Here is a 12477-nt window from a genome sequence, read left to right on the forward strand (position 1 = left end):
GGAACACAGGTCATGCAGTGTGTTACTGCAACTCAGTGCAATATTAAAATGTCAGTGTAATGTAGAGTGTTGCTGCAGAGCTTAGCCTGATTTTTTTTCTGAACACTGAAATTGCTCTTTTTCCAGTGATGACTGTGAGAACTTCCTAAGAAGGCTGTGGAACAATTTTCATTCAAGTCAGAAGCAGTGGTCAGCTAGCAGCTTTCAGACTGTTTGAGGCTGGATTTTTGTGGATTATGGCGTCCTGGCACATAAGTACTTTGCTTCTTTCTTGCTACATTAACTTACCTGTTGACCAAGACTGGACAAAAGCAATTATGACAGTGCTGTATGCTGACTGCTCCTTGTGCTTTTCACCTGCTGTTGCCCTCGTACTCCAGGGTGACAAAACACCCTAGCACCTTGCTGCAGGAATGTCTTACTGGAGTATTTGAGCTGTTTTCAGAACAGTGGGCTTAGAGGCTTTGAGAAATGTGAATCTGAATGCTTGGGGGAGGTGGAAATAACCTGAATGTTAATGGCAGATGACATCAGCACAGATCAGCTCTTTCCCTTTTTCCCTTGAAGGTTCAGGTTCTCAGTCTGTAGTGATTGTGTCAGGCAGCATCTTGTTTGTACATTACTAAGGCATTAATACTGTATAATTTTTATTTGCTATCATTTAGCCTGTTATGATATTATAGGGTTATTAGTACCTTCTTCCAAATTCCTCAGAGTAATTTCTTAAATTTGGGGTTTATTATTCCAAGACAGGTCTGTGCTAAAAGGACTGACTGGTATGATTGTAACTGTTGCTCCTTCTTCTTGTTAGCTTCTTGCCAGCACTCCCTGTTTTCTCCACCTGTGTGCTGCCTTGATACTTCAGCGGTGGGAAACCTTTCTGCTGATGGATCAGATAACTGAGCCGTGTGTTTTCTAACTCTGGTCACATTAGTGCTAACCCAGTCAGTTCCCCAGGTAGCAGTGCAGGAGGTGCAGCAGGGCTCTGGGGCTGGGGGCTGCCTCTCTGGGAGGAGCAGTGCCTTTTGCTGACTTAGCGCTTATTACCCACAGCTATAGCAGTGATTGATGCATGTGGTCCTATGGAGTTAAATGTCCGATTTCTCATGTTTGGTTTTCCTATCAAAACAGTGAGATGCATGTATGGAGTCTGTTTTAGTGAGAAATTGGTAAGAGTTACAGTCTTCTGGATATGATTATAACGTTTTTTGTTGATCGGTTGATTTCTTTTACCCTGTGGCTCAGGCCTAAATAATGAATCTCCTGTGAAAGGACTCTGTCAGTGTGATGCTTCCAATCCAAATAGGTTACAGAAACTGGGGCAGTGTGAGAAGACTTACCTGTGCTGCAGCTTGCTCTAAAAATAACCCATTCCTGTCTTCAGTGGCGTGTGTCCACCTGCATGTACACAAAATGTGCGTGTCTTCCCAGCAAATGCTCTGCAATCACAGCCGCAGGTGGCGGTGATACCGCATGCCCTTCAGCTTTACTGCTGGTAAAACAGCCCTTGTGGTTGTTTCCTGGAAAAGCCAATCAGTGCCTTGACTGCTTTGGCATAGTGTAGCTGCTAAAACTGACACAGGGGTGCTCGGGAACGTTTCCTGGAAGAACTAATGTAGATAATACTCATGTGTAGCAAAGGTGAGGCTTTTACAACCTGCCGTTCCTAAATTATAAATTAAAGACCCAGCTGCCCAGTAATTTTTTTTTTGATTGATAGCAGGTGCAATCTTACGTTAGCTCTGACTAGCCAAAATGATAGCTGCCTGGTGGGTGTGCGGGTGGATGGAGCCAGAGTCTGCAGTGTGTAACTACTGCTTCCTTCAGACCTCACATCTGGCAATCATTGTTCCATTTGTAACAGACAAAGCCGCTTGTCTGGAATGTGGCCTTTCCCTCTTTAAGATCAAATAATTTAAGCTTCAGAAAGAGGCATGCTCATGACATATCTTGTAGTTCCTACAGGTGTTAATAGTGTCTGGATCAGTGTGCTGGGGGCAGTAAAGCAATATCCTTCTGCAGATTGGAGGTAGTTATTACGGAAGAGATCAGAATCAGATTCTGCAAAGGATGGTGGTAACTACAGAGTAGCTTCAGTTTCTGTCATGATCTGTTTTGCATGGGCTTTTTTTTCTCTATTAATTTGTTTGATAAACACTCAGAATGCTGGCTAGAGCTAAATACCACCTATGCAGATTTTGATGTATCCACTTGGCTCCAGCAGCAATCACAATAAACTTAAGCTGGTGACTTTGATGTATGTATTTTGAGAGTGAGCTGTAGTGTATTTAATGACAGGTAGTGTGGAGTCTCTGAGATTTGAATTGAGCTGAATTGTGTGGTTAAGTTATATGTTGAATTAGTCTATTATTGTAGAGCCCCCGTTCATCAAGCTAGACTAGTTATTACCTCTTTGTCAAAGCAGGGAACAGAAACAGCATGTTTATAAAATGCTTTTTATTTTGATTTACCAGGTGAGTTTTAAAATAATGCTATTTAGTTCTGAGCATCTGTTCTTGTTACGTGGGTGGACATGGGGAGGCAAATGTAATGCTGTTGGAATGCACACACAGTGATACTTCAGAGATGTAACAAGTCATACAGCTGCTAAGGCAAATATTGCAAGTAGTTGAGCGTGGCTTAACCAGTGTTCAGATGTTGTCAGACAAATTACTTGTGATTTATGGATTTGGGAATAGTTAAATTACTCAAATGCTTTGTATTTTTAATGTGTATTGGAATAACTTGAAGTTTACAGTCTGTATGCTATCTTCCTTGTTTGGTGCGTGTGAAGAGAGGTAGGGGCAGAATGCTAAGGGTGCCCCAATACAGCACTAGCTGCAACTGCATCATCCATTCAAATGCATGCACAACACTTTCAGTAGCCACCTCACGTGTGGAAGGCGTGTTCCCATGAATGCCATCCCAGTATGCAGCCGGTAGAAGTGACTGCTTCAAGGTGTGCTGTGGCTGCTGGTGTGAGCCCCGGGGTTTAGGTGGCAGTGTGGGCTGCCCATCCGTGCAAGGGGAGGTTCCTCTGTGTGCCAGTTGCCACACAGCCTAATCTGCAGCCTCCCATAAAGGTCTGTGAGCTTTCAAGGCTGGTTGTTTTTTTTTTTTTTTTTCTTTCAGTTTCAGTACTGCTGTTGTGCAGATCTGTGCCCTTAGATTGCCTTTTTTTTTTTTTTTTCTTGCTCTGTTAAATTCTGAAGTTTTACAGATGGTGTTCTTCAGCCCTCCCTTGTGTCGTGTTCATGTAACTTCACATCAGTCTTCATTACAGTCTTTACTTTGTGTCCTGCAGTACTCCTCTGAATAGCAATGGCAGGCATGGAAATCTGGTAATTGAGTAATTAGAAAAGTTCACTAATTAAACAGTATGCATCTGCTTTGGGGCTTTAATGTTTTAGCCTGAAGAACTCAAATCCGACAAACCGGTAATTTTAAGGGGAGGTGAGACCCACAGCTGTGTCACAAAAAAGTAAACTACCTCAAACAGGTGTCTCCCTTCAAATATGAACTTTTTAAAAGCAGTTTGATATTTTTAAATAACAAGCATGGCACTGGAGTGCTACTTTTCATGTGCGGGTTTAGTACAGGAATGAACATCATCTCTAATGTTAAAGATTCCCGCCTCGGATTTGGCAGTTTCAAAGGATGACTTGCACAAATTTATGCTATTTTTAGTTAAATTGAATGCAACTGAGTACTCTACTGCAGCTATTCAAAAGTGCAACTGTTGGTTGCAAATACAACGTGTTGGTGAAATAACACAAACTTGCTCTCAAAAGGGGGGTAGTTACAGTTGTGGACTTTTTAGGTTTTTTTACTTTGAATTTAATTCCTGAAGTCAGTGCTTATGATGCAGTGCTCAATATTAAAATTAAAGAAAAATCCTCAAGTTATTATGTGATAGTGATGAAAACTTTGAAAACGTGGGTGACACATGAGGTCTTAAATCAGAAAATGTGAAGATCTAATGCTTGCTACCCTTCAAATATTCCATGACTTTAAGAAAATGTTTTGTGGATCAAAGGTGGGGTTTTGAACTTAAAGGGCTGTCTGTACAGTAGAATTATTAAGCTCATGCTAAATTTATATCCAGTGCTTCTGAAAACACTTACAGTGAAAATTATTTGTAGATGCAACATGGATTCTTTCTTGTAAGCTTTGACTTGTGGGCAGTGAGAGAAAGGCAGAACTGTTCAGTTCATTCACTGGGATTATAGTATTAGACATCAGTTTCAAGCAAGGCCAAGTTTGCTTGTGAAAGCTTAATACCCTTAAAGCGAAAATGCTGCAGTTTCTGAATAAGATTATTTCTTTAATGTTGCCTCTTCTGTCTCTTCCACTACTCCTGTTACACTTTTTCCCTTCCATTATGGTCAAACTATGCTATAAGTATCTCATGACCACAGTTTTCTTACTGTAAAGATGACTTAAACCATTATAGCTGCTATTATCTGCGGACAAAAGTGAGATTTTAAACACACAACCAAACCCCTTTATATGAATATGTTAGGTACTTATGAGTATCTCCTGTCTTGCACTGATAAGATGAATTAGCATTCCTGACTTGCTGTCTCTGTGCTTAATTGTCTTCAAAAAAGGTACGCAAGATCATTTTGAAAGACGCTTTGTGCAATGGAAAGTTTGAAAGAGTAGTTATGATTTGAGTTGGAGAGAGAAGTAAAATTAGCTGTAGGCTAAAATTTCAGTTCATAGCAATTGTATAATGACCTGTAATTCTTTAACAGGCCAATTTTATTTGACTTTTCCAGAAAAGTACTCCTGGCTTTCAGAGTGAACTTAGCAATTTTCACATAAAATCAGTTTTGTTAGCCAAAGTCAAAGGCGGTGGCTAAAATTAGAGCTTGGTCTGCAGCTCTGACTATGAACAGGCTGCTGTCTGTCTTGTGCGTAATTATCCTAAGAGGATTGTGCCAATGTTAATATCAGTTTATTTTGTTGAAGTATGTGATTTTAAAAATACATTAATAGCACATTGAGGTTCTGTTTGACCAAATGTTTATTAGGTTTAATTTGCTTTGTGGATCAGGGACTTGGAAATGTCTTGAGTTAAAGCATGGTAGCTCTGTATAATGTCAAATTAGAGCTAACTGTATCAACTGATCTTGGCTGTCATGACGTATAGAAAGCAGCCTTTCTCTGCGTGTTTGCAGTATGCATTGGTGGATTGCTTAGTCATGCACTATTATAAAGTTTTTGTGTCCAGTCATCTTCAGGGTGAAATATACTAGACACTAGTGCCGTAATGAGGGCAGTATGCTGGCGTGTTATGGTTACCATGTATTGTTCCACGTACACCATACAAAAGTGAAATGTGGTGTTGGTTTATTGAGCAGTCTTGCCATGTTGTGTCAGAAATCGTGTCAGGAGTTTTGCAAAGGTCACACTTGTCACAGAGCTGCCTAGTGGCAGAAATCTCCTAGCTGTCACTGAGGACATGTAATCAATGATGTTTTACTAATATACGGAAGTATGCCCATATAAAAGTTAAGGTGTTTTGTCCTCTTGAAGTGTTCCAGTGAAAGAATGCTGCTAATAACTTTGTTTTATCTCATTAATTCTGCATTGTCTATGTAGTTCCCTACCAGCTCCCTCCTCTTTCCCCCCCTTGAGTGAATTGACAGTCAGTGAATTGGCCATAATAAATGAAAGACACAAAAAGAATGAAACAGAAGGTGCAGAACAAGTCTAACCAAAAGTTGCATAAGCTGCAAAGGGAAATGATATACTCTTTAAAAAAAAAAAAACCAAGGTATCGAGTTATAATCACTGGAACTCCATAAATAGCAACAAATTGGAGGGAGAGACAGCAAAGAAATGTTTAAGGATATGTGAAGAGAATAGTGGAGGAGGAGTACTTCTGCAGCACTGGACTGAAGATTCCATGTTATACCTGGCTCCATTTTAGTGGCCTTGATTCCTTCACTTTTGCAGCAAATCATGAACAGAGCTGTGTGGAAGAAAAATTCAACATCAGCATTGCAGAATTTCTTGAAGAGAACTTCTGAAATGTCTACAGTTGCGTGGGAAACTGAGAGAGTTTACTTCTTTTTTTCTCGTCCTGAAAATGATCTAAGGTACCTTTGGAGGAAAAATAATGATTTTTGTGAAAAACTCGCAGTGGTGTTTTGCTTAAACCACAGGTGTGACTGGTTCAAGGTCTTAATTAACTTTTAGTGTGAGAATCCAGAACGAGGAAGATAGCCAATGAGTTGGCAGAACCTGGATAGGAAAATAGCATTGGTTTGGAAGCAAGGCAGTCTACTCAGTCACTCCCCAAATCCTTCTATTTAGATCTTCAGGTCTTCTACAGAAGCATACCCCATAAATTGTTGCAGTAGCATGGCCTAGATGGAATAATAGTGTTTTTGGCCAAAACCATCAGAATTTACATAAAATAGAAGATAATAAAATTATCAAAAAGGGAGTGATCACTTGAAGCACACTGTGTTTTAGTTTTTTGGGGTTTTTTTTTGCTAAACTTCGTTTGAAAAGTCAGCTTAAAAGGCCTTATTGAAATTAGCATGTCAGTGGAAGTTACAGTTGCAATGTATGCTTGTTGGGGGATGGTACTTCTAAGAAAGATTTGTTGGGGCACCATCAGGAACAGGAAGAAAACTTTTCTGCCTTTTCCTTGTTAGCTGTCAGTGCAGTGTCAATAGAGCAGATGAGCAGCACAGTGGTATTGCAGAACACTTGCTGACACTGCTTCAGGCTTATTCTTCCCTGGCCTTTATTTACTGCTTTATTATTCTGTTCTTGATACAAGTCATCCATCACTACACATGCCTGCTTTAACGGTCACTTCCTGCCTTTGTGTGTTTCTGCTGCTGCACCTGTGTTCAAGCAGTTCAGTGCAAAGAGAATCTACAGGATGGCATTGTGGACCTGGCACTGTGCTGCAGGTTGCCTCAGCTCAGCCACTGTTGGGTGGCTCCTGCTTCATCAAGTGTCACCGTCTGTCCAGGCTCAGCCAATGAAGCAAAGGGATTATCTTAATGTAGTCCAGAAACATGGGTGGAACAGCAAGGTTTTGGGAAGGTCTGGGGACCGTGATGTGCCCCAGAAGTCTTCATGGGATGCGTGAATGTCTAAGAAATGAGTCAGAAGCAGGGTGCTAGGAAAAGGTAATTGGTACATGTTGTCTCCGTGGAGTTGGGTGTATATTCTTTTCTTGGCATCTTCTTCAAGTAGATCACTTGTTAAATATATAGTGGGAAACATATTGTGTTAAGTAGAGATATGAACCTGAACAGAAGAAGAGGTCAAGCGTGGAAACAAATTCCAGTCAGTGACGGACGATCGAGAAGTCCCTTCTCTTGTGCACTCTTCTGTAGAGAGGTGGTGCTTGAGTTCCTTTCAAAAATGAGGAGAAAGGCACAGCTAACTCGAGGAGGAAAAAAAAAAAAGAAAACAATCTTTAAATTCACATTAACATCGGGAAGAGAGTGGCCCAACCCTGCAGTCACTGGTGTTGATCATCACACATTTTTTCATGATCAGAACACAGTCTAATAAATATTGCAGTGTCCAAATTCCTCTTTAATTTTTTGCATTAACATTCTTGCTGTTTTGATCAATGAGATTTGAGTGGTAATCAAGCAATCTGCAATGGTTTAATCTAGCACTGTAGTTCTTCAGTAAGCGTTGTTCTGTGGAACACGTCTGGAAGAGAGGATTGGCTCCTCCATAGAGCATAGCGTGTTCCCCAGTCCTTTGACAGGTTACACTTTCAGCCACAACCGGGCTCTGCTTATCATTGGGTGGTTCTAAGCCACAGCCTTGGTGCTCCGCAGTGAGCTTTGTTTGACTATATTGTGTGTGCTTGTGGTAGGGATTAATAATAGATTTGGGTTTTTTTCTTGGAAGTCGCTGGAAAGCAAAAAAGTGAAATCTATTTTGATTTCACTCGGGATGGATTAGTGGGTGTCAAATATTACACAATACTCAACATACCCACTGCTGTTAATTTGGCTGTTGCAAAGGGATTACCAGATAATGAATCACCGGCCTCTTTAGTCATTTAGAGAGAATCGTGCTGCTTCCTTGCCCTGGTGTTCCTCTTTCTTGCCCAGGACCTTCTTGTGACAGCTCGTCTTACCGTGTGGAAAACACCACACAGATGTGCAGGCACTGGTTTGACAGCTCTGTGTTGGGCTCCTACCTTGCTAATTGTTTTCTTGGGATTATTTGGTTTGTGCAGAAAGCTTTTTCCAAATCCCCTTTATTACTGAAGTTATTGTTGCCAGCAGGAATAAGATTAAAGGTGCTTAAGTCTGTAGAGTTGTTTCTAATTTGTACGTGTCATTTCAGTGGCATTTTAACAAAACTCAGTCTCTCTCCCCTCGCTGCTCCCCTGTGGTACTGTGCTCGAGTTAGGGCTGAGAAGCCAAGCTATTGGAAGAAACTTCATTTTGTTCCCTAATTATTATGCTGGCACTCGGGAGATAATTTTTCCCTTCATGCACTGCCAATTAATATGCAAATGAGCTGATAAATATTTATACCGAGATTTAAATTATGCAGGGAGCGCTTTCGGTGTACTCTGCAAATGAATTGTTCATGGACTTCAAAGTGCTGGCTGCTGTGCTAACGAGGGGAGATTTGCATAAGGCCCTAATCAGGCGCATACTGATTAAGCTTCATTATGGAAACTGCCAGCTGCAATCTTTGTTTCTATTTTATTACAAAAAGGGGAACTTTTCACGCTTCAGTCGCCTTGACAATGTCAGACACTGCTAGTAGGAGAGACTAAAACTCCACAGAGCAACTGAAGTTTCCCTGTTCAGTTGAAGATTGCTATGGTGTAACTGAAGTTGTATTTCTTCCCCCACCTCCCCGCTCCCTTTCTTGTGTCGTTGAGAGCAGTAGTGTAGATTTGATAGAAATTGCCATTCTCCCTTTCCTTGGACTGTCTGAACCTGTAGAGGATACCACAGCAATGCTGGACTGCAGTGACTACGTTCTAGGTGGGTACCAGCTCAGCTCTTTCTTGTAAGTGTTTAATATGGAAATAGAGGGTGTGAGGTTGACTATGCATAGAGGCTTAATCACATATGCAGAGGCAGAGAAGGTGCTTGTAAGGCTGAAGCTCACCAGCGCATCGGCAGTGAGGAAATGCCTTATATATATGTATTGTATGTGTAATACCGGGGAAATAAGTTATTTTCTTCTCCCCTTTCCCTCGATCCAAGAGAATTCTTTTCCTCTGCACTGAAGGGGCTTGTTGTTGGGCTTAGAAGATACTGATGCAGACCGTATGCTTTTTGGATTTCAACGTGAGAAGCATTTAGCTTCTAATAAGCATAGAGACTTAAGACTTGACTTGCATATCTGTGTGTTTCAAATTTTAAAACATGAAAATGAGTGAGAGAGTTGCAGTCTCCAAGAATTTACTGGCCGTATTGAGCCATTCCCCAACAGAGTGTATATTATGTCTGTGTATTTTTAATGTAATAGCGAGGTTCTTCGCGCGTAATAGAAAATAAGGTGGAGTCCACAGCGGTTGCCATTGATACCGTTGCAAGCTGTGCCTAAGGTTACTGGGATAATGTATTTGCTGAGCTGAGATTTCATCAGGACTGCAGAACAGGCATGCCATATTTTCTTCTAAATGTAGTTTTAAGTTACTTACAAGAAACTGATAATCTCAGTTTTGCAGGAGATTTTATTTATTTTCAAGGCTCTTTCCCTGGAGCTCAATGTATTGATTTTTATTTTTGTTTTTTATTTTTAAATGCATTGTATCTGTATATAAAGAACGTTTTTGGATGGTAAATTTTAAAGCAGACACCTGAATATTTGTTTCTGAACATGAAATTGGTTTTCTGAAAATGAATTTCTACTCTAAACCTTCAAGTGAGTTCTTGGTACGTTTTTACTCATGTTGAACTTTGTTTTTTTTTTTCCCATATGTGTCACTGAATCATTTTTGCTGGTTCTGTCGGAGTATTAGGTACTTTCACTTTGGGTGAAAGGAAACAATGAGTGATGTACTGGTTAAGGTTTAGCTTTTTACTAGGTCTGCATAGATTCTAATGCTGCAGGCTGGTCCCTTGCCTGCTTCTTCCTTCTGCATGCCTTCTGAGACATGCTGAGGGGCTGTGGGAGCGCGGCACAGTGCTGCCAGCACGGCAGAGTGCTGCCTGGGTTCGCCTCCGAGAGCTGGATCTCAATCACACACCTGCTGCTTTCGATCCTCCTTCTGCTGAGTGTGCTGCTCAATGAGGTTGGCAGAAGTTGTAGCCCAGGGCCTTTATTTAAAACACAGCTAAAGTCTGAGGGGAGGAAAAAGGATGAGGGCGTCAGGACTTTTTTTTAGTTCACTTCATTTGTTTATTCCTTTAACTGAAGCAGAAGTCTTATGAGTATGTATAAACTGTGCGTGTGTGTGACATAATGAATCTGTAGGCTTAGTATTCTGCAGATATGTCTGTTTTGCTGGTGGCAGTTTTGTGCTTCAGATGTGTGTGTCATACCATTTGCAATGGAAATAGCGGCATTGTTCGTGATGCTTTACATGCAGAAGGCCCACAGATTGAGCAAGAATAGTCAGCTGGTGTAATAATGGATGCCATCCTTCGTTCGAATTTGAGTGATGCTGAAAAGATGTTTTGGTGTCCAACTTGCTGATTTTTCACAGTAATGACACTTGAGGACTCTCGGGGTCAATCCTTATGATGAAATATTTGTCAGGTGGACTCACTTTTGCTACTTGAGTCAACTTCATTTATCTGTCTAGTATTAGTAAACACTGAAAACCTTTTTTTTAAAAAAAAAACAAAACAAAACAATTTATTTTACAATACTTTAAAACGAAAGAAGACATCTCTTGCCTTATGAAAAGAGTTCTGCTTTTGTCCTGTAAACAGTCTGCATGTTGTGCAAGAAGTTGTTGGGTAGCAGTGCTTGCAGTGCTGTGTGCAAGACAGTTGCCGCCCTGCCCCTAGGTGCAGCTTGATGCCAATGTGGGTATCCTGCCTGCTGGCTCTAATACTTCAGTTTGCAACCGAGTAGCCCAGGAGTCCCTGTTTTTTATCTTGGGAAGGGCTTTCTGAAGTCCTTGAGCAAGTGGATCCTGTGTTGTTCAGGGGTGATCTCCTTGACTGTGCATTTCAGTGATCAGTGCTATCATGAGCTCAGGCTGTCCTGCTCTGGGCCTAAAAATATATCCTACATCCAAAAGCTCTGTAGATTAGCCTGCTTTCACGGCAAGATGTATGGGGTTTGGAGCCCATCTTGCTCATGGTGCTGCTGGACAAGCACTCTTCATGTTTGTCCAAATGTCCTTCATGTCCAAATAGAAGTCTCCTGCCCAGTGTTCTCAGAAGCCAAGCATATTTCAGTGGCCAGCTGCATGTGAAGGAGCAGATTAGTGATGTTTATCAAACAAACCTTGCCTGTAATTGCTTCAAACAAATGCACTGTTACCACAACAGTGTACTCATTTAAGGTGTGTGCAACTACTAAATTAAAACAAACACAAATTGTTTTTCATGCAGACCCACCAGCAGTGAGTGGCACATCAAAATAGCCTGTTTCCTGTGTAGTCTGTGGGAGACTCTCTCAGTAGAGCATAAATGTTGCTATCCAGATGTGGAAAATGACAAAAAAAAACAAACAAACAAACAAAAAAAAAAACCAAAAAAGCAACAACAACAAAAAACCCTGAGAAGTTGTAGGTTCTGTTCCTACAGCCTTAATGAAGCTCTGCTCTAGGCTGTACCTTGAAGCAGAGGTGGTGAAAGGCAGCGCAGAACCTCAGCCTTTTGTTGAAACGTGGGCCAGAAGTGTTCAGCTGGGGTGGTTCTCACTTGTTCCCTGTTTCAAAAGGCAGTTTAACATGTTTGCCTTCACGCTGAAAGGAATGTTTATAAGGGAGCATGTCTGAAGCCAATTCAGGTATCTTTTATACTCAGCTGACCTTTACAAGGTTTAATCATAGCCATAGGAACTTACTATGAAGAGCTGGTACTTTGGAGAGGTTGAAGTAACTTGACGGGCAGATTCATTTATTACCACCCTCTGGGTTTTCTAGGCCCCACTCGCTTCAACTGAAGCACTTGTTTACATGGAAAATTGCATTAGTTTTAAAAACACTGACATGTCTTAAATCGTGTTTCCTAACTGAGCATTGGAGTTTTTCCGAATGTCTTTTACTGATTCTCTCTTATAAGCTGCATTTCTAACTAGTTCCTTCCTCTTTCAACCCAGTACACCCAGACGAGTTCCATTGCAACTCCTGTTTTCTTTCAAGCACTGCTCAAGTGCTCGTTCCTTCCATTTGATTCATACTTGTATTCTTCCTCTGCTGTTGCCCCTGGCTCTATTATCCCAAGGAACACACTGTTTTCCTCTAGGCAGCAGATGGTAGCACATGGCAGTAGTCTGTCATCTCACCTCCAGCTCTTTCCTGGGCTGTCGAGCAATGGAGGGGCTGGGCATTCT

General features: G+C 41.2%; 1 protein-coding gene across 4 annotated transcripts in view; it reads left to right on the plus strand.

Annotated features, from left to right (window-relative positions):
* POU2F1 (POU class 2 homeobox 1) overlaps positions 1-12477 on the plus strand; it is a gene marked incomplete at both ends in the record, with an annotated part of 108722 nt that overhangs the window by 48784 nt on the left and 47461 nt on the right. The window contains one exon of one of the 4 annotated variants that reach the window (XM_079542402.1): positions 8972-8999. The exons of the other annotated variants lie outside the window; for them this stretch is intronic. Within the exon in view, the coding sequence (XP_079398528.1) occupies positions 8972-8999 (28 nt within the window). Of the gene's footprint in view, positions 1-8971; positions 9000-12477 lie in introns of those variants that run through there. 4 annotated transcript variants of the gene reach the window in all.

The sequence above is a fragment of the Tetrao urogallus genome, assembly GCF_951394365.1.
Source record: "Tetrao urogallus genome assembly, chromosome: 1".
In the NCBI taxonomy this organism is placed as follows: Eukaryota; Metazoa; Chordata; class Aves; order Galliformes; family Phasianidae; genus Tetrao; species Tetrao urogallus.